General features: G+C 60.1%; 2 protein-coding genes across 2 annotated transcripts; one reads left to right on the top strand and one right to left on the bottom strand.

The window, feature by feature from the left end:
* Positions 1 to 2,590: 2,590 nt before the first annotated feature.
* LOC126028582 (collagen alpha-1(I) chain-like) lies at positions 2,591 to 10,897 on the bottom strand. Its single transcript, XM_049787533.1, has 5 exons — positions 10,714 to 10,897; positions 9,590 to 10,153; positions 8,591 to 9,546; positions 8,077 to 8,513; positions 2,591 to 3,203 (listed from the first exon to the last, which is right to left on the bottom strand). Exons 1-5 carry the CDS (start codon positions 10,895 to 10,897, stop codon positions 2,591 to 2,593), a joined length of 2,754 nt encoding a protein of 917 aa, XP_049643490.1.
* On the top strand, positions 8,993 to 16,859 carry BBC3 (BCL2 binding component 3). The gene is made up of 4 exons (XM_049787308.1): positions 8,993 to 9,117; positions 11,677 to 11,965; positions 13,118 to 13,308; positions 16,572 to 16,859. Exons 2-4 carry the CDS (start codon positions 11,692 to 11,694, stop codon positions 16,686 to 16,688), a joined length of 582 nt encoding a protein of 193 aa, XP_049643265.1. The 5' UTR covers positions 8,993 to 9,117; positions 11,677 to 11,691; the 3' UTR covers positions 16,689 to 16,859.
* Positions 16,860 to 18,435: the final 1,576 nt, after the last annotated feature.

Below are 18,435 nucleotides of genomic sequence, written 5' to 3'. Positions count from 1 at the left end.
TTTGGGCAAATGGGACCCCATCACACAGACACTCTACTTTCAGGCCGCAGGGCAGGGAGAGTTTTGGTTTGTTTTGACTTATTTTATTGCATTTTTAAAATTTTTTTGTCTTTTTTGGTTTTGGGGGTCCGTACCCGGTGGCACTCAGGGGCTACTCCTGGCTCTGCATGCAGAAATCACTCCTGGTAGTGCTCAGGGAACTATGGTGGATGCTGGGGATCGAACCCGGGTCCATCCTGGCTGCATGCAAGACAAATGTCCTACCCACTGTGCTATTGCTCCTGCCCCTAAATTAATTTTTTAATTGAATCACTGCGATGCTTGTTTATTTGTGGTTTTCATTTTGGGACCACACCTGGCAGTCCTCATGGCTGACTCCTGGTTCTGTGCTAATGGATCACTTCTACTGATGCTTGGAGGACCCTAAGTGGTGCTGGGGATCAAACGGGGGTCAGTGGCATGTAAGGCAAGTGCCTAACCCCTTGTATAGCAAATAAGGCTGCTTTCTCGCAGTTTGTTGACCTGGGTGGGCCTTATCTCCAGCTGCAAGTAGGAGGTCACCTAAACACCAAAAATAAAACCTAGCCTGAGCAACGGCACAGCAGGTAGGGTATTTGCCTTGCACACGGCTGGCCCAGGTTCCATCCCCGGCATCCCACATGGTCCCGAGTCTGCCAGAAGCAATTTATGAGCACTGAGCCAAGAGTAACCTCTGAACACCCGCAGCATATATGGCCCAAAAGCAAAAAGAAAAACAAGAAAGAAAAGAGCAAGACATTGCTCCACAGACACACACCATCTGGGCCACAACGAGCTGCACACACAAAACCCCACAACAAATCCATATCCGGGCACATATAGGTCAGCAGTGGCACATGTCCCATTTCCACACACACTGGCACAGAGACAAATATACAACACTCAGGGCCCACACAGTCTCCCGTACCACGTGGCAGACAGTCCCAGGGACACCTCCTCACGCTGTGGGGAGGGCAGGAATCGAACCCAAAACTCATGTGCAGAAATCAAGGAGTTGGGCCAGAACCATAGCACAGTGGGGAGGGCCTTTGCCTTGCACGTGGCTGCCTTGGGTTTAATCTGGGCATCTCATATGGTCCCCCGAGCACTGCTGGGAGTGTTTCCTGAGCACAGAGCCTAGAGTAACCCCCTGAACACCACTGGGTGTGACCCATAAACCAAAAAAGAAACCAAAAAAAAAAGTCAAGAACTTTACCACTGAACCACACACACACACACACACACACACACACTCACCCCACCACAAACTGCGTAAACTAACACAGACTCCACCAAAAATGACATCAACACACAACCACATAGCTGCAGCTGCCACCACGCTGACCTCCCCAAAGGCACTCATGGACACACAACAACACAGACACACAATCACAGTCACAATGCCCTCCTCACACCAGCCCCTGGGTTCACCAGCCCCAGGCAGCACACTGAGCCTTGGCCCCACAAGACACACAAACAGGCACACAGCCTCCTCCTGCCTTTGCCCCAGAAAGACCTGCAGGCTTTTGCTTACTCTGTGTGTGTGTGTCTATGTTTGTGTGTGTGTGTGTGTGTGTGTGTGTGTGTGTGTCTCCCCTTCCTGCTCGCGGGGGCGGGGCCGCGCTGTCGCTGTTACCGGGTAAACTTCCCCGCCCCCCGCGCGGCCAGCAGCCCCCCAAGATGATGTCATCGCCTCTTTCGGAGACTGAGTAATCCTGGCCCCGCCCCCAGGTACTGGCTCGTGGGCTGCACCTGGGCTGGGGGGCTGGAGTTTGGGGTGCTGCTGCCGCTGCCTGGGTGGGGGGCTGAAGGGGGCCTGACCTCAGGTATCTGCACCTCTGGGGGGGTGGCTTGGGGGTGCACACCCATCAGGATTTCTAAAGGCCAATTTGGGGGCGCTGTAGGGGGATGTGGAGAACCAGCGTCCTGGATTGGTCTCCAAGTAACATCTGGGCCCAGATGTTGGGGAGACAGTGTCCTGTCCGGGACGCTCGGAATTTAGACTTTGGGGTCCTGGACAGCCCCCCCCCCCACACACACACACTTCTTGTCCTGTTGCTGTGAAGTGGACTGAGACACTGGGAGAGGCGGGAGGGGTGGCAGGTGGTAGGTTAGCAATGAAGGGGTCACTTGGAGGGCGGGTCACCCACAGGGTGATGACCACAGCTCCAGACTGGGAGGGCTCGGAGTTTCTGCGAAATGGACACCCGAAGAACTGCTCCCCCAGTTTCCCACTAGAGTGGGAGACTCAGTGCAAACTTTCCCAGGATCTGGAAACACCAACACCCCCTTTTTTTCTGGTGCCAGGAAAGTGAATAAAGTGCTCCAAGCCAGGGAGCAGGACATGCCAGGGTGAAAAGGGGGGACACGCACACCCCTGTTTTACAGCTTCAGGACACACGTGGGTCCTTTCCTGAGTGGAGGGAACCGTCCACCTTTGCTTGAGATGCGCCTGGTAGGACTTTAGGGGGGGGGTCCAGCCGGCCCTAGTTATCTTGGGGTGTCCTGACAGGACCCCCCCTTAGTTCCTGCCCTTGTCCAGGGCGTGCGCTTTTGCGGGGCGCATAGGGGATCAAGCGTTCCGGGGCCGACTGGGGCTTCGAGATTGGGGTGCCCTGGAGGTGGGTGGGCCGGGGTGCCACCGCCCGGCCCCGGGCCCGCAGCAGGCCCGATCCGCCGCTCGCTCGCTGGCTCTCTCGTCGCTCGCTGGCTCTCTAGCAGCTCCCCGGGGCCCGCTCGCTCCCCGCCCCCTCGCCGAGGGCTCCCCCAGATCCGGGCGGGCCAATGAGCGCGCGCGCCGTCTCCGGGCGCCGGGCCGGCTCTGCCCGCCTGCCATTGGGCGCGCGGCGGGCAGCGGCAGGCGGGGCCGGGCCCCGAACTGGCGCCTGGTTGGGCCCGGCCTGTTGCCGGGTAACGGGGCGGCGAGTTTCCCCTGGCAACGGCGGCGGGTACCGCTCACTGGCTGGCCGCGGAGGATGCGGGGCGCGCGCAGGCAGGGCCGGCGGACCCCAGCAACAGCGCCGCGCCCCCGCCGCTCCCCGCGCGCCGGGAGGGAGCCGCAACCTTCGCCCGCGCCCGCCGCCGGCCGCTCGGACCCGCGCCCGCCGCGCCCGCCCGCACCCCACGCGCGTCCTCTCCCGGGGTGGGGGCTCCCCATCTCCATCTCCCCTCCCGGCGGGTCCTGCCTGCCGAGCAAAGAAAAGTTAACTCCAGTTTGCCAACTCCCACTTCTCCCCATCCTGCGGTGCTGAGAGAGCTGGGCCCCCCAAATATGGGGGAGATGGAAGGAAAGGTTTTTTGGGGGGGGGGACCCGGAATCTTCCCCTTCTCCCTTCCACGCTCCTCCCGAATCCCCGTGCATGGCTTCCACGTGCGGGGCGCTGAGAGTTGCTCCCCAAAAAATATATGGGGAAGACCGGAGAATGGGTTTTTTGGGGGGTCCAGGATCTTCCCTTTCTCCCTTCCACGCCCCCCCTGAGTCCCCATGTATGTCCAAGACAGCTCAGCTCACTTTCTCTTACCAAGATGTGGGGGTGCTGGGGAGGGAGGGGTGATGCTATGCTAGAAGGGGAAACTGAGGCACAGAGGAGGGAGCTTGGAGAGCGAGGGATGCAGGCTGCAAAGTTAGGAGCCCTCCCCCCAACTCTGCCTGCCCCCCCCCAGGGCCCCTAAGTTTGGTTCGAACCCCCTCCCAGTGTCAAACCTTAATAAGGCCATATTGGACACGACGCTGGGAGGCTGGGGATCAAACTTGGGGCCTCCCATGTACAAGGGAGATATGTGATCAGAAATACTCCCCACATCTTTCCAAAGGGACCCAGCCTACCTGGGAGATAGCACAGAGGGGAGAGCGATTGCCTTGCATGGGGTTGGCCTGCTTTTGACCTCTGGCACCCTAGAGGGTCCCCTGAGCCCTCCGGGAGTGATGCCTGAGTGCACAGCCAGGGAGCAAGCCCTGAGCACCACCAAATATGGTCCCCCAAAACAAAGTAAATAAGTAAATGTCCTTCTTTTTTTTTTGGTTTTTGGGTCACACCCGGCAGTGCTCAGGGGTTATTCCTGGCTCCAGGCTCAGAAATTGCTCCTGGCAGGCACGGGGGACCATATGGGGCGCCGGGATTCAAACCAATGACCTCCTGCATGAAAGGCAAACGCCTTACCTCCATGCTATCTCTCCGGCCCCCAGTAAATGTCCTTCTAATCAGGCCCTGGGAGATAGCACCACAGGTAAAATGCTGGCTTTGCATGCAGCTAGCTAACCCGGGTTCGACCTCCAGCACTGCATAAAATCCCCATGAACACCACCCTGGATCACTCCTGAACATAGAGCCAGGAAAAATAGCCTCTGAGCATAGCTGGGTGTGACTGAAAAAAAATTCTAACAAATCAATAAACAAGAATAAATATTGTTTCAAGTACAAGAATCAGAAATCATGAAATGGAGGCCTACGGGGGCCGGGCGGTGGCGCTGGAGGTAAGGTGCCTGCCTTACCTGCGCTAGCCTAGGAGACGGACCGCGGTTCGATCCCCCGGCGTCCCATATGGTCCCCCAAGCCAGGAGCGACTTCTGAGCGCATAGCCAGGAGTAACCCCTGAGCGTTACCGGGTGTGGCCCAAAAACCAAAAAAAAAAAAAAAAAAAAAAAAAAAGAAATGGAGGCCTAGCCATAGCACAGCAAGGAGGATGCTTAAGCGCCTTGCATGTGACTGACCCGGGTTCGATTCCCAGCATTCCATATGGTCCCTCGAGCTTGCCAGGAGTGATTTCTGTTTTATTGTTTGTTATTTGTTTTGGTTTTTTTTTGTTTATTTGTTTTGGGGTCACACCCGGTGAAGCTCAGGGGTTACTCCTGTCCTCTGCACTAAGAAATCGCTCCTGGCAGGCTCAGGGGACCATATAGAATGCTGGGGATCGAACCTGGGTCCATCCCGGATCAGCCACATGCAAGGCAAATGCCCTGTCCTACAAAGTGTTGATAATCACTCCAGCCCTAGGAGTGATTTCTGAGCTCAGAACCACCCACAGACTGTTATGTGTGTGTGTGTGGGGGGGGGGGGAACCAAACCTGGTGATGCTCAGGGTTTGGTCCTGCCTCTGTCTGAGCAACCCCTGGTGGCCTTCAAGAGCTCATACCTTGTACCAGGATTCAAGCCCAGGTCAGCTGCATGTAAGGCAAGGCCATCACCTTGACCCCTGAACTGTCTCTCCAGCCCAGGCCATAGGCCGGTTTTCTTTTTTTTTTTTTTTTTTTTTTTTTTTTTTTTTTTTTTTTTGGTTTTTGGGCCACACCCGTTTGACGCTCAGGGGTTACTCCTGGCTATGTGCTCAGAAATCGCCCCTGGCTTGGGGGGACCATATGGGACGCCGGGGGATCGAACCGCGGTCCTTCCTTGGCTAGCGCTTGCAAGGCAGGCACCTTACCTCCAGCGCCACCTACCCGGCCCCAGGCCGGTTTTCTTGGTCCAACCACTTTTGGGGAGTTATTTCCTGACTCTTCAGAGCTACTTCCTGTGCTTGGAGATTTCTTCACACTGTGCTCCAGTACCAGAAAGGTACCAGGGATGGAACCGGGGACCTCCAGGATGCTGGCCTTGCATGCTGCAGTCAACCCAGGTTCGATCCCCAGCATCTCATATAATGCCCTGAGTACAGCCAGGAGCGGAGCGATCCCTAAGTGCAGAGCAAGGAGTAAGTTCTGAGTACTGTTTGGTATGGTCCCAAAACAAAACAAAACAAAAAAATAAATAAATAAAAAAAATAGGGGGGACACATTCTTGTGACCATTATTGACTCACTATAAACAATAATGTCATCGAAATACCTCCTTTGAACATCATGATCTTATTTCATTTTATTTATTTTGGGGACTTCCCATGGCTCCTGCATTGGTGCTCAGGGCTTACTCCTGGCTCTGTGCTCAGGGATCAATTTCTCTGGGGCTCGGCTGCAGGGGACTGAAGCAGAGTCATTCTCGAGCCAGACAAGCACACTTTTTGTTTTGTTAGGGGGCCACACGCTGCAGTGCTCAAAGTTTATTCCTGGCTATCTACTCAGGAATCACTTCTGGTAGGTTTGGAGGGCCCCATATGAGGTGCTAGGGATTGAATCTGGGTAAGCCACATGCAAAACAAGAGCCCAACCCCACCAGACTATAACTCCGGTCTGTTTCCTGTTTCTTTCTTTTTTGTTTTTGGGCCTTGCATGATGCTGCTCAGAAGTGACTTGTGGCTCTGCACTCAGTAATTTCTCCTAGTGATGCTAAGTGGAGGGGTGGGCATATGGGATGCTGTCATTGAACCTGGAATGGCCATGAGTAAGGCAAATTGCTCCAGCTCCTCGTTTTATTTGGGCATTTTTGGGGGCCTACACCTGGCCATCATCAGGGGTTACTCCATTTTTGGGGGCCTACACCTGGCCATCATCAGGGATTACGCCAGTCTCTGAGTTCAGGAATCCTGCCTGGCGATATTTGGAGGAACCATAGAGGATGCCAGGGATCGATCCTGGACTGGCCTCGTTCAAAGCAAACGTTCTACCCACAGTACTGTCACTTTGGTCCCTTTTATTTCTATTTTAAATTCTGGTCAAGAGCTGCTAAATTGCAGGTAGAAGCAATGGACTATTATGGGGCCCAAGGGAGACATTTGGGGGTGATAAAGGTCCCAACTCTTGATAGTGGTGGTGGTCAATTGTGTACATTCGTCACAATACTCCAAACCATACATCTTTTTTTTAATTTTGATGATTTTTTTATTTGTTTATTTTTGGTTTGGGGGCCACATCCAGTAGTCTTCAAAGGTTACTCCTGGCTCTGCACTAAGAAATCGATCCTGGTAGTCTTGAGGGACCATATGGGATGCCAAGAATTGAATCTGGGCCCATCCCGGGTTGTCTGCGTACCACACAAATGCCCTAACTGCTGTGCTATCACTCTTGAAGGACTTGATCTAATTGCATATAGATGTATCTTTGTTTGTTTTGATCATGTTTTTGTTTTTTGGGCCATACTTGGCAGTGCTCCTGGGTTACTCTGCACTCAGAATAACTCCTGGTGGTATATCCGAACCAGATGGGATGTCAGGGATCAAACCCATGTCAGATATGTAAATGGCAGACACTCCTGGCTGTCCGTCCGCTTAGGCCCCAAATTATGCATAAATGTATCTTAAAAATTTTTGTATAAAAAACAAGAGCCATGAATTATGTTTCAGAATCTGTTGTTTGTTTGTGACTCAAATTAAGAGGAAGCAGAAATGGAGGGATGCATGGGTGAGAGGATGGATGGATGAATGGGTGGTTGGGTGGATGGATGGGTGAGCAGATGAATGGATGGAGGGATGGATGGGTGGGTGGGTTGATGGATGGATGGATGGATGGATGGATGGATGGATGGATGGATGGATCAATGAGGGTGGATGGATAGAAGGGTGGATGAATTGGTGGATAGATGGATGGATGGTTAGGAGAATGGATGGATGGGTAGAAGAAGGGGTGTTCAGTGGATAAATATGGGAAGAAATCAATGAAGGATGCGAGGAGGCTGACTTCATGCATCGTTTTCAAGAGGGAGATGTATATTTAATTTAGGGGTCACACTTGGCTGCGCTCAGGAGGGAGCTACTCAGTGGATGAGTAGATAGATGGATCCTTGGTGGTTCTTGGAGGAACCCAGTGGTGCCAGGGATCAAAGCCAGGCCCCCTGTCTGCAAGCAATCAACCTCTCAGTCCCTGGTGCCACCTTGTTCCCTGGGCAGAGACAGTTCATGGGAAGCCAAGAAGTGGGAGCCTAGAAGGACATAGCCCTAGCTGCCACCATAACCCTGACTACCAGTTCCCCTTCCCTGGCACCTGCCTGTACCTTGTTCTACACGCTGGGCACTCGGGGAGTGAAAGTTTGTTTTGGGGTGTGCCAAAGTGAAAGGGAAGATGCTGGGGAGGTCCCCCAAAGCCCTCTTAAGAGGGGAGGCTAGGAGGAGGTACCTAGACAGGGGTGAGGGAGCCAGCCAAGGAAACTGAAAAGGGAAGGGAAAGCGAAAGAAAGCCTGGAGTGGGGCGCACAGGGGCAGGGTCTGCCCGGGCATGTCTGTGCCAGTGTGCCCGGGGCTCCATCCAGCCGCCCTTGGCGGTGGTGTGGCTCGTGGGAGTGTGGACAGCCCGGGTGGGGTGCGTGGAGCTGGTGCACGGCGAGGCGAGGCGAGGCCGGGAGACTTTCCCTGGTGACCTCGAGGGGCCCTGACTTGGGTATGGATTGGGTGCTGCGTGGCCGAGGAGCGCGCGTCAACAGCTGGCCCGGGAGCGGGGTGCGCGGGGTGCCTGGCGCGTGCGCGCGCGCTCCGCGGAGGGAGGGAGGGCGGGCCGTGTGTGCGCCTCGCGCGCGAGTTGCGTGTTTGTCCAAGTCCGTGGGACCGTGCTGGCGGACCAGGCTTGGGCTGGAAGCGCGAGTTTGGGGAGCGAGTAGCTTCGGTGCCTTCCACCCGGGAACTGCGCAGCAGCGCCTGTTGTGAGCTCGGCGGGGTGCGCATCGGTATGTGAGGGGTGCGTCCCCGTGTGTTTTTTTGGGGGGGCAGGGTACCCCCTGCGCGTAAATCCCCTGTTGGCCGGAGAGGGGTGTCCAACAGGGCGTGTGCCAAGGGGTGTCCGGTGCGATCGTGGGTGCCCGGGGGGCGCTGGGGCGCTGCAGGGGGAACCCCCCGCGCCGAAGGTGGCTTTGGGGGTGCGGCGCGCTGGCAAGTCCGGACTCGCCCGCGGGAGGCGGGGCGTCGTCGTCACGCGGGGCGGGGCGGGGCGGGGCGGCCACCGAGCTGGCCCGGGAGCGCCGCCGGGCAGCGGGGGAGACGCGCTGGTTCGAGCCACATGCCAGCGGGCAGCGGCGGCGCGGCAGTGATCCAGACCGACCCAGGCGAGCACGCAGAAGCAGCCGCCACGGCCCGATCGGCTGGAGCAGCAGCGCCCTAACCCTACACCGAAGCCTGATCCTGATCCTGAGCCGCCCCCGGGCTTCGATCCTCCGCCGCAGCCGCCGCCGCCGCCGCACCCCAGCAAGGAAGCCCAACGCGCGCGCCCCATCGCCAACCCCTCCGGCGTGTTCATGCCCCCGGGGTGAGTGCGGGTGGGCGGAAAGCCCCTTCCCAACCTCACCTTTCCGAGCCGGCGGCGACGAGGCGCCAGGCTGGGTGGGTGGGCGTCCAGGAGGAGGTGACCGGAGCACTCGGAGGGCGCACCTTGGCGCCAAAGGCGAAGGCGAAAGCGCGCTGCCTTGATTTTTATTTTTATTTTTATTTTTGCGCGCTCGTCCCTCCGCTCCCTCCCCCTGCACCCCGATCCCGGGGGTTCTCGGCTCTCGGGGCGTCCGGGTGGGGAGTCCGGGGGAAGAGGGGCGCGCGCCTCGGTGCGTCCCGGAGCACAGGTGCGGGAGCGCTCCGGCGGGTTTGTTTACAAACAATGGGGCGCGGGGCTCGGCAGCGCCCACTGGCGGCGGCCCGGCGCGGGCCCCGGGAAAGAGGGCGACCCGGGCTGCCCCGGGCGGAGCTGGGGTGGGAAGGGGGCGGCCCGGAGGGGCGGCCACACCCACGCGTGCGCGCGTCCCCGCGGTGGGGGGAGGCGGCGACGGGGGGCGGCTCTCGGGGCGCCCCCAGCAACAGCCCGTTATTGGCCCGCGCAGGGCTGGGCGGGCGGGGCGGGCGCACGTGGCGGCGTGGGGGTTCGGGGGGGCCGTGACAGCTTTTCGGGGCGTCGGGGCCCGCCGTGGCGAGGTGGCGAGGGAAGGAGCGCGCGCGTGCGGGGCCGTGGCTCGCTCTGCGCCGTGTGCCACGCGTGGCGTGGAGCGAGTTTCGGGGGGCCGTGGGAGAAGGCACAGCTCCCGGGGCTTTGCGTGAGTACAGCGTGCGGGGGGGCTTTGGGGTGCGGTTGTCAAGTCGGGCCAGGGGAGTGTCCACAGTGGGTGGGTGGGAAGCCGTGTGCACGCTGGAAGGGAACCCGCGTGTGTGTGTTTGCATGTGTTTGTGTGTGTGTGTATCTGTGCGAGAGCGAGCTCCGGGGAGAGTTGTCAGCGTGGGCTCCTTGGAGGGTGCTCGCTGGGACCACGTTGTCTGCTTGCCTGAGCTTCCAGGGGGGTCTGTGTCTTGGCCCCGGGGTGCTGTGTTTATGTGGGTGCGCCTTAGCCCTTCCCTTCTCCCCTCCCAGCTTGGCTGTCAACTGTCGCTTTTGCTTCTGCGTGGTTCTGCCCGGACCGATGTGTTTCTGGCTGCACTTGGTCCAGGTGTGTCTGTATGCGTGTATGCGTGTGTGTGTGTGTGTGTGTGTGTGTGTGTGTGTGTGTGTGTGTGTGAGGGGCTTGTCTCTCGAACCCGTGTCTGCCTGCCGTGTGTGGATCTGGCATCTGCGTCTGGGGTTCTGTCTGCTCTGCGCCCCGGAGACGGAGCCGGAGCTGAGACGCCCCGCGTGTCCGCGTGTCCGTGTGTGTGTGTGTGTGTGTGTGTGAATCGGGACCGAGAGGGGCTCGTCTGTCGCTGGCTCATGCCTGTCATGTGGGCAGTCTGTGTGTACTGTTTATGTCGGTCACGTGAGACCCAGGCTTTCTGTGGGGTGAGAGCAGCCAGGGGGGCGCTGGGGTGCGGGGGGTGAGAGTTAGCGGAGGGGTGCGCGCGCGCGCGCGTGTGTGTGTGTGCGCGCGCGAGTGCGCGCGAGCACGCTCACGCGATGGGGTTGGCACTTGGCGCTCGCCATCGGGAGGCCGGGGAGGGTCGTGGCTGCGGCTCAGCGATTGGGGCTCCGGAGGTGGAGCTGCTTCGGGTTGGATGACAAGTGCCCCCTCGGCCTGCGTGCTCGGGTCTGAGAGTTGGGGGGAACCAGCGTTGGGCGGGGTGGTGGCGAGGTGCATGGGCACCGCGTGTCCATGCACCAGGGAAGTGTTGGGGGGCTTGCCAGGGGTCCTGGGGGCGTGTGGGAGGGAAGGAAGGAGCTAGCGGCGCGTGTGCTCAAGTGTGGCCGAGGTGGCTCCGTGCCTGCGCGGCTGGCTGAGCTGTGTGCGCGCGCGACCATGGGGTGACAGCGAGTGGGGTTTGTTTGCACATGTGTGCGCGGCCACGGGGGACCCTGCGGGCCACAGGCAGGCATTGTGCGCGAAGGCACTGTGGATAACTCAAGATTTGGGGGAAGAGAGAGAGAGAGAGAGCGCTTGTGCCTGCTGTGTCCTGACTGGCAGGTCACCTCGTGCGAGTTCTGTATACCCCCTTTCATGCACACCCCAAGTCTTTCCCCCAGGGGGGTTCTGCGTGAGTCTGGGAGCTGTCCCTCATATCAGGCGCCTACTCCTGATTCCTGAAGTTTGGCCCTGCAGCCCAAGATCCAAGGAGGGGTCCTGGGTGCAGAAGGTGGGTGGGTAGGTAGAATTTCCTTAGTTCAGTACTTTCTTGGGGGGCTCCTTCCTCCCTCACCATGTGCACAAGAGACACGCCAACCCCTAGCTGCGTGGCCTGTGGGCCCTTCACACTGTCCCCTCGCAGCTCGATCCTCTGTGTGTTTGTGGGGGGGTGGGGTGTGTATCTTCACCATCCTACATTGCAGGCGTGGGGGAAGGGCCTGCAGCCCCCTCTGGTGACCCCCACCTTGCAGACGGCGCCTGACCACTGTCCTGTCTGTCCCCTGTCTGTCCCGCAGGCCTCCGGGAGCACCATGGCCCGAGCACGCCAGGAGGGCAGCTCCCCTGAGCCCGTAGAGGGCCTGGCCCGCGACTGCCCGCGCCCCTTCCCGCTCCGCCGCATGGTGCCCTCGGCCGTGACCTGCGGCCTGTGCCAGCCCGGCCTGCCCGCCGCCCCCGCCGCCCCGGGGCTGCTGCCCGCCGCCTACCTCTGCACCCCCAGCGCCCCGCCCGCCGTCACCGCCGCCCTGGGGGGCCTCCGCTGGTCTGGGGGTCCCCGCAGCCGGCCCCGAGGCCCGCGCCCCGACGGTGAGTGCCCGCCCGCCTCGCCCCACCTCTGCGGGCCGGGAAGGAAGGGGAAACCCCGGGCACACACCCCCAAGCCCAGGATGGGGGAGACCAGCGGGGGGAGGTGACCGTCCGGCCTGGGCCCGGGAGGGTGTGGCCAGTGAGGTCTTTGTGTCGCTAGAAGCAGGAAGGAGGCCTGGGGGGGGGGGCCTGGGAAGTCCCTTCTGGGATCTTACTACTGGTCCCCAACAGTCTCACCAGGCTTGGGCCAGGCCCCCCTCCTTGCACGCCACCCCACCAGCCAGCCAGCGCCCTCCCCTGCCCTGGAGAGAGGGGGACAGGCCGTGACCTCGAGACTTTGGGGACTTTGGGGTGGCCTTTGCCATTATCTGCCTCTGCAAGGCCTGGAGGGCGGAAAGGAAAGGAAAGGAGGAGGGGGATGGGCCATTGTCCTGGGAATGGGGCGATCCCGGGGAGGGAAGGGTTAAAGGTCCCCTGCCTGATGGGCTGTTAACCCTGTGCGGCCCGGGAGGCTTCCCTGCTGGGTGGCTGGTCTCCCCCTCTTCCACTGGCCTGTCCCCCCCCTTCACCCCCAAGATCGGGCAAGGAAACTTTTCAGGGTTCCCCACGCCTAGGTGTCCAGAGGAGTTTGAGGCCTGGGGTGTGGGGGAAGCCACTGGGAGAGTTGGGCAGAGATGGGGCTGACCCAGGGCTGTCCCAGGCCGGGCACTGCCACATCCGGGGGCGTGGCCTCGTCCCGGGTGGACGCCCAGAGCCGCGGACCGACTGCGGGTGCGGCCTGCCCCCCTCCCAGCACCTTGTCCCGAGGTGACCTTTGCCGCTCGCAAGCGGGAGGCCTCAGTTTCCCCAAGAAAGTGGGTCCCCTTGAGGGATCCAGGGAGAAGTGGAAGTGAGAGTGGGGTGGAGTGGAGTAGGGGTTCAGGGAGGCCAGCTGGCCTTGTAGAGGTCCCCCCTTCCAGAGAGACCTCTCGGGGACCTGCAGCGCCCCGAAAGTCCAAGAGGCGGGGAGGGAGGGAGGAGCGACAGGGAGAGAGACACAGGCCCGGGAGGGTCCCTGGGCTGCTGGGGCTGGGACGGTGGGGTGTCGGGGGGACATCGCGAGCCCGGGCTGGGCTCGCTGACCGGTGGCACCCCTCGGCTCGGCTCCTCCAGGTCCTCAGCCTTCACCGTCGCCCGCGGAGCAGCCGCTGGAGTCGCCCGTGCCCAGCGCCCCGGGTCCCCTGGCGGGCGGCCCCACCCAGGCGGCCCCCGGAGTCCGCGGGGAGGAGGAGCAGTGGGCGCGCGAGATCGGGGCCCAGCTGCGGAGGATGGCGGACGACCTCAACGCGCTGTACGAGTGGCGGGTGAGTTTGGGGGCGGCGGCGGCGGCGGCAGGTGGGACTGGCCGCCGGGGAGGGGAGTGGGGGCGAGCCGCCCCGCCAGATGTGCGGCAGCTGCTGTTGCTGCTGCTGCTGCCCGGCGCTGCGGGGTCGTGCTGGGGACAGGCAGGTGTGGGGGGGAGCGGGCGCAGCATGGCTGGCACGGCCGGGGCGAGGGCGAGGCCGAGGAGGTGGGTTGCACCGGGCGCTGAGCGGCGGTAGCGAGCCCCATCGCGCCCGGGCCCGCGACCGCGGGGACTGAGGGAGGCGCTGGGCGCAGCGGCTCATATATCCCGGGCTATTTATAGCCGGTGAGTCAGCAGCGCCCGCCCCGCCCACAAGGGGCGGAGCCAACACCAAATCCCGCCCTCTCGGCGCGCCATTAGCTCCCCAGTTACCCGGGGGCGGAGCCAGCGCCCGAACCCCTCCCACCCGCCGCGCGCCACCGGCTCTGCAGGCGGGCCCTGGGCGGAGCCAGCTCTAAAGCCCCGTCTACTGCGCTGCGCGCCACAGGCTCCCGGCGTCGCCCGAGGGCGGAGCTAGCACCTAAACCCCACCCACCCTCCACGCGCCACCCGCGAGGCCACGCCTACTAACACTGAGGCCACGCCCCCTCCTGGGAAAACCCGACTTCAGCGAGACACTCACTCACTCACCCCACCCCGCCCTGCCCGGTGCCTATAGAAGAATAAATAGGGAATAAATAATCCCCGGTGCCCAGTGCTCAGCTAGCTCGCTCTGCCCAATGCACACATTCCACCCGCATTGTTGGCCTCTGAGAAAAGGAAAAAACAAAAACCGGAAGTTGTCAAACCCCTTGTTTCCCCCCCTCCTGATTCCCCTCCCTTCCCCGCTCTTGCAAAGGAAATCGCAGTGAGCCCATCCTCAGCAGGTGCTGAGCCTTTTTCTTGCACAATCACAGGCCACGAACAATACTTAACGGGGTGCGGGGCGCCTGCGTTCAGGGGTTTGTGCGCACCTGGCAGTGTGTGTTCCTTTCAGACGCCCCCTCCACCCCCCCTTTTGTGCTTGCTGTGCCCCAATATGGGCAAAAGCACCTAATCTTGCCTTTTTCAGAATTCTGTGTCTTTTGTCCTGCATGGGACTTGAGTTTTGTTTTTTTTATTCGTGTTTTTAAATTGTATGGGTGTTTTTTTGTTGTTTTTTTTGGAGCCTGAGCGATAGTACAGGTGTTTGCCTTGCACATGGTGAACCGGAGTTCAATCCCCAGCATCCCATAGGGTCCCCTGAGCAACCCCAGGAGTGATTTCTGAATCACTAGAGATAGGAGTAAGCTCTGAGTAATACAGATTGTGGCACAAAAACGAAGAAAGATATTGCGTTTTTGATTGTGGGAGTACACCTTTCAGTGAAGGTGATCTAGCCCAGTGGTCAGCGATCATACCCAGTTGGTTGGTGTTCAGGGGACCATATGGTGCTGAGGATAAAATCCAGGCCTCCTGGGCCCGGAGAGATAGCACAGCGGCGTTTGCCTTGCAAGCAGCTGATCCAGGACCAAAGGTGGTTGGTTCGAATCCCGGTGTCCCATGTGGTCCCCCGTGCCTGCCAGGAGCTATTTCTGAGCAGACAGCCAGGAGTAGCCCCTGAGCACCGCCAGGTATGGCCCAAAAACCAAAAAAATAAAATAAAAAATTAAAAAATTAAAAAATCCAGGCCTCCTATGTGTGAAACTTTATCCCCGACTTCACCTTATCCAGCCTTCCTGTTCTCATCTTTTTTTTTTTTTTTTAATGTTTGTATTTTAGGCCACCTGATGGTATCAGGGGCTGTTCTTGGCTCTGTGCTTAAGGTTACCCCCTGGCAGTGCTGGTGGGGGCCCGCCCATACATGGTACAAGGGCTGAATGGAAAGGCTAGCTCTGTCCCCTTTTTCTTTTGGCCACACTTGGTGATGCTCAGAGATTACTCCAGGCTCTGCACTCTGCGGTACTTGGGGAATCATATGGGATGCCAGGGATCAAAACCGGGTCGACCATGTGCAAGGCAAGCTCCCACCCACTGTACTATGGCCCTGGCCTAGGCACACGCCTCCCACTTAGTACTTACTGAGAAGCATACTACATCATACTACATCTTCCTATATTGTCTTTTTTTGTGTGTGAGGAGTTTGACCCCCACCCATCAGTGCTCAGGGCTTACTCCAGGCTCTGCTAAGGGATCACTCCCTGCAGTGCTTAGGGTGCTGGGAATAACCTAGACCAAGGGCTCCCTCCCATCACCGCCTTTCTAGGACTCTCCCCACAGAACATGGCAGGGACTGTACCAGTTCAGGGGTGCAGGACACTCTGAGAGTGAGGGCTCTGCCTGCATCCTAATGTCCCTAGTCTCAGGTTCCAAAAGTAGGAGCCAAGTTGGAGAGTCACCCAGTGCCCCCCTTGCTCTGAGGGGTCTCACTACCCCAAACCTTGCCCCAAACACGGTCTTGGCTCCACCCCGATTCTGCATGGCAGCCCTGGCTCCGCCCCGTCTAGGCCCTGGCTCAACCCTGGATTGAGTTGCACCCTTGATGCAACTCCGCCCAGACTGTCATGGCCCCGCCCAACTCCATCCTGGCCCCGCCCAGCTCTGCCTCCACTTGGCACTAGCTCCGCCCATAACCACGCCCTCTCACGGACGGCCTCGCCCCTTGGCTCTAGCCCCGCCCATGATCCTGGCCTGTTCTAGCTCTGTTCTGAACACGCCCCTGCTCAGCCTAGCTGCCCCACTTCCGGCCTGACCCCATGACCACGCCCACATGGTTATGGCTCTGCCTATGATCTTGGCCCACTCTAGCTCTCCTGACCATGCCCCGCTCAGCCTAGCCCCGCCCCAACCCGTCCTGACCCCACCCTATGCAGTCTTAGTTGCATCCTGATACAGCTATGGCCCCGCCCACAACCCCGCCCACCGTCTGGCCCCGCCCAACCCAGTTCTTAGGCACGGATCCTGGCCCGCTCTGTCCTGACCACGCCCCTAATTAGCATAACCCGCCCCAGATCTGGCTTGACCCCGCCCTATGCAGCCCAGACTCAGGTCTAGTTGCACCCTTGATACAGCCCCGCCCCGCCCATAAACCACGCCCACAAAGTCTGGCTCCGCCCAACCAACCTCTAGGCGCTGATCCTGGCCCTTCTCCGTCCTGACCACGCCCCTGCCCGCCTGGCCCCGCCCCTCCGAGTCCATAGCCCCGCCCCAACTCACCTTGGCCCCGCCCACCGCTCAAGTCCTGTCGCCTCCTTCTCCCCGCAGAGGCAAGAGGAGCAGCAGCGGCATCGCCCCTCGCCCTGGAGGGTCCTGTACAATCTCATCATGGGACTCCTGCCCTTGCCCACGGGCCGCGGCGCCCCCGAGATGGAGCCCAACTAGGTGCCTGCACCCGCCCAGCGGCCGTTGGGATTTCGGGGGGCAGGACCCTCCCACCTCCTGACGCCCCGGCCCGCGCGGGGAGACTTTTCCTTGCACCACGGAGCGAATGGACTCCCAGCCCGGCCTGGCCCGTCCCGGGGGCGGCCGGCGGGCGCAGCCTCGTGGCCGACAGGACAGCGACGAGGCCTGGACTGGACGCGGACTCCCGGGGGCCCTGGGGGCGCCCACCACCATCTCAGGGAAGACGCTGGTGCTGTGGCCCGGTCCAGCTGCGGGGGGCCTGGCGGGGCGCCCCCAGCCCGTGCGCCTTCTTTCGGGGCCTGGCCGCGCACGCCTGCCGCAGGCCTCTGGTGCTTCCCCCCCTTTTCCCCTTCCTCGCGGGGACGGGGATGGGGGGGCCGTGAAGAACAAAATGAGCCAAACGTGACCACTAGCCTCCTGGAGCCAGAAATAATCGGGGTGCGTCTGCGGGGTGCCCCACCCTAGCCATGCACCCCTCTTCCCTGAGGTCAAGGGGTGGTGGGCATGCCTGCCAAGCCCCAGACTGTGAATCCTTGCTCTGTCCGCGACCACCCCTCCCCGCCCCTTCGCCCCTTTGCATAGGGTTAGAGAGAGCGCAGCACGCGTGGCCAGCGGCATTCGTGGGGGGTGGGAGGTTTTGGCAGGAGCCCCCCCAGCCTTAGTGCCCCGAGGCCAAGCGCTGGGGAGGAAGGTGAGGGAGAGCGGGAGGGGGTCCGGGAGGGGGAGGAAGGGGTGGCCCAGCCTGTAAAATACTGTACATGCACTGCTGTAGATACCGGAATGGATTTTATGTACATGTTTGGTTAATTTTTTTTGTACATGATTTTTGTATGTTTCCTTTTCAATAAAATCAGATTGGAACAGTGACTCGTCTCTGGCCTTCTTTCCCCCCGGGGCTGTGTGGCCTGGTCCGCTCCAGCCTCTTGTGCCCCCAGGGTGGAACCCTGCGAGGGTGCTACTTGCTAGTAGGGGCTGTGATTCAGATGAATCATCTGCCTATGTGAGGAACCCTATCCCGGGTTCGATCCCTGGCACTACCATCCAAATAGGGCTGGAGGGAGCCGGAGCAATAGTACAGCCAGGAGGGCTTTTGCCTTGCATGCAGGTTTGGTTCCCGGCATCCCATAGGGTCCCCTGAACCTGCAAAGAGTGATTTCTGAGTGCAGAGCCAGGAATAGCCCCTGAATACTACTTGGTGTGGCCCCAAAACAAAACAAACAAAACGGCTACAGAGATAGGACAGATAGGACGACAGTCGGGGCAATTCCTGGCACACAACTGATCTGGGTTCGTTCCCCAAGTACAACACAGGACCCCCTGGTCAGATTCCTAGGCACTGAGGCAGGAGTAAGCCCTAAGTACCGTCTGGTTATAGATTCATATACCAAGAAACAAACAGGGTCCAAAGAGATAGCATGGAGGTAGGGTGTTTGCCTTGCATGCAGAATGACGGTGGTTCGAATCCCGGCATCCCATATGGTCCCCCGAGGCTGCTGGGTCGATTTCTGAGCATAGAGCCAGAAGTAACCCCTGAGTGCTGCCGGGTGTGACCCAAAAACAAAAACAAAACAAAAAAAGAAACAGAGGTCCAAAAGTAGGTTCATGGGGCCGGGCGGTGGCGCTCGAGGTAAGGTGCCTGCCTTACCTGCGCTAGCCTAGGAGACGGACCGCGGTTCGATCCCCCGGCGTCCCATATGGTCCCCCAAGCCAGGAGCGACTTCTGAGC

Source organism: Suncus etruscus, chromosome 14 (assembly GCF_024139225.1).
Source record: "Suncus etruscus isolate mSunEtr1 chromosome 14, mSunEtr1.pri.cur, whole genome shotgun sequence".
NCBI lineage: Eukaryota > Metazoa > Chordata > Mammalia > Eulipotyphla > Soricidae > Suncus > Suncus etruscus.
Note: the sequence above shows the minus strand (reverse complement) of the source record. Positions and strands in the feature narration are given on the sequence as shown.

What these genes read in the sequence shown, in the direction of transcription:
- LOC126028582 (XM_049787533.1), bottom strand. Translation starts at nt 10,897, where the DNA reads ATGCACCTCGCCACCACCCCGCCCAACGCTGGTTCCCCCCAACTCTCA. An exon ending in CCAAGTGCCAACCCCATCGC is followed by an intron (nt 10,154 to 10,713) that starts GTGAGCGTGCTC and finishes ACATAAACACAG; the next exon opens with CACCCCGGGGCCAAGACACA. An exon ending in AGGGGATTTACGCGCAGGGG is followed by an intron (nt 8,514 to 8,590) that starts GTACCCTGCCCC and finishes AGCTCACAACAG; the next exon opens with GCGCTGCTGCGCAGTTCCCG.
- BBC3 (XM_049787308.1), top strand. Translation starts at nt 11,692, where the DNA reads ATGGCCCGAGCACGCCAGGAGGGCAGCTCCCCTGAGCCCGTAGAGGGC. An exon ending in CCGAGGCCCGCGCCCCGACG is followed by an intron (nt 11,966 to 13,117) that starts GTGAGTGCCCGC and finishes CGGCTCCTCCAG; the next exon opens with GTCCTCAGCCTTCACCGTCG. An exon ending in ACGCGCTGTACGAGTGGCGG is followed by an intron (nt 13,309 to 16,571) that starts GTGAGTTTGGGG and finishes TTCTCCCCGCAG; the next exon opens with AGGCAAGAGGAGCAGCAGCG.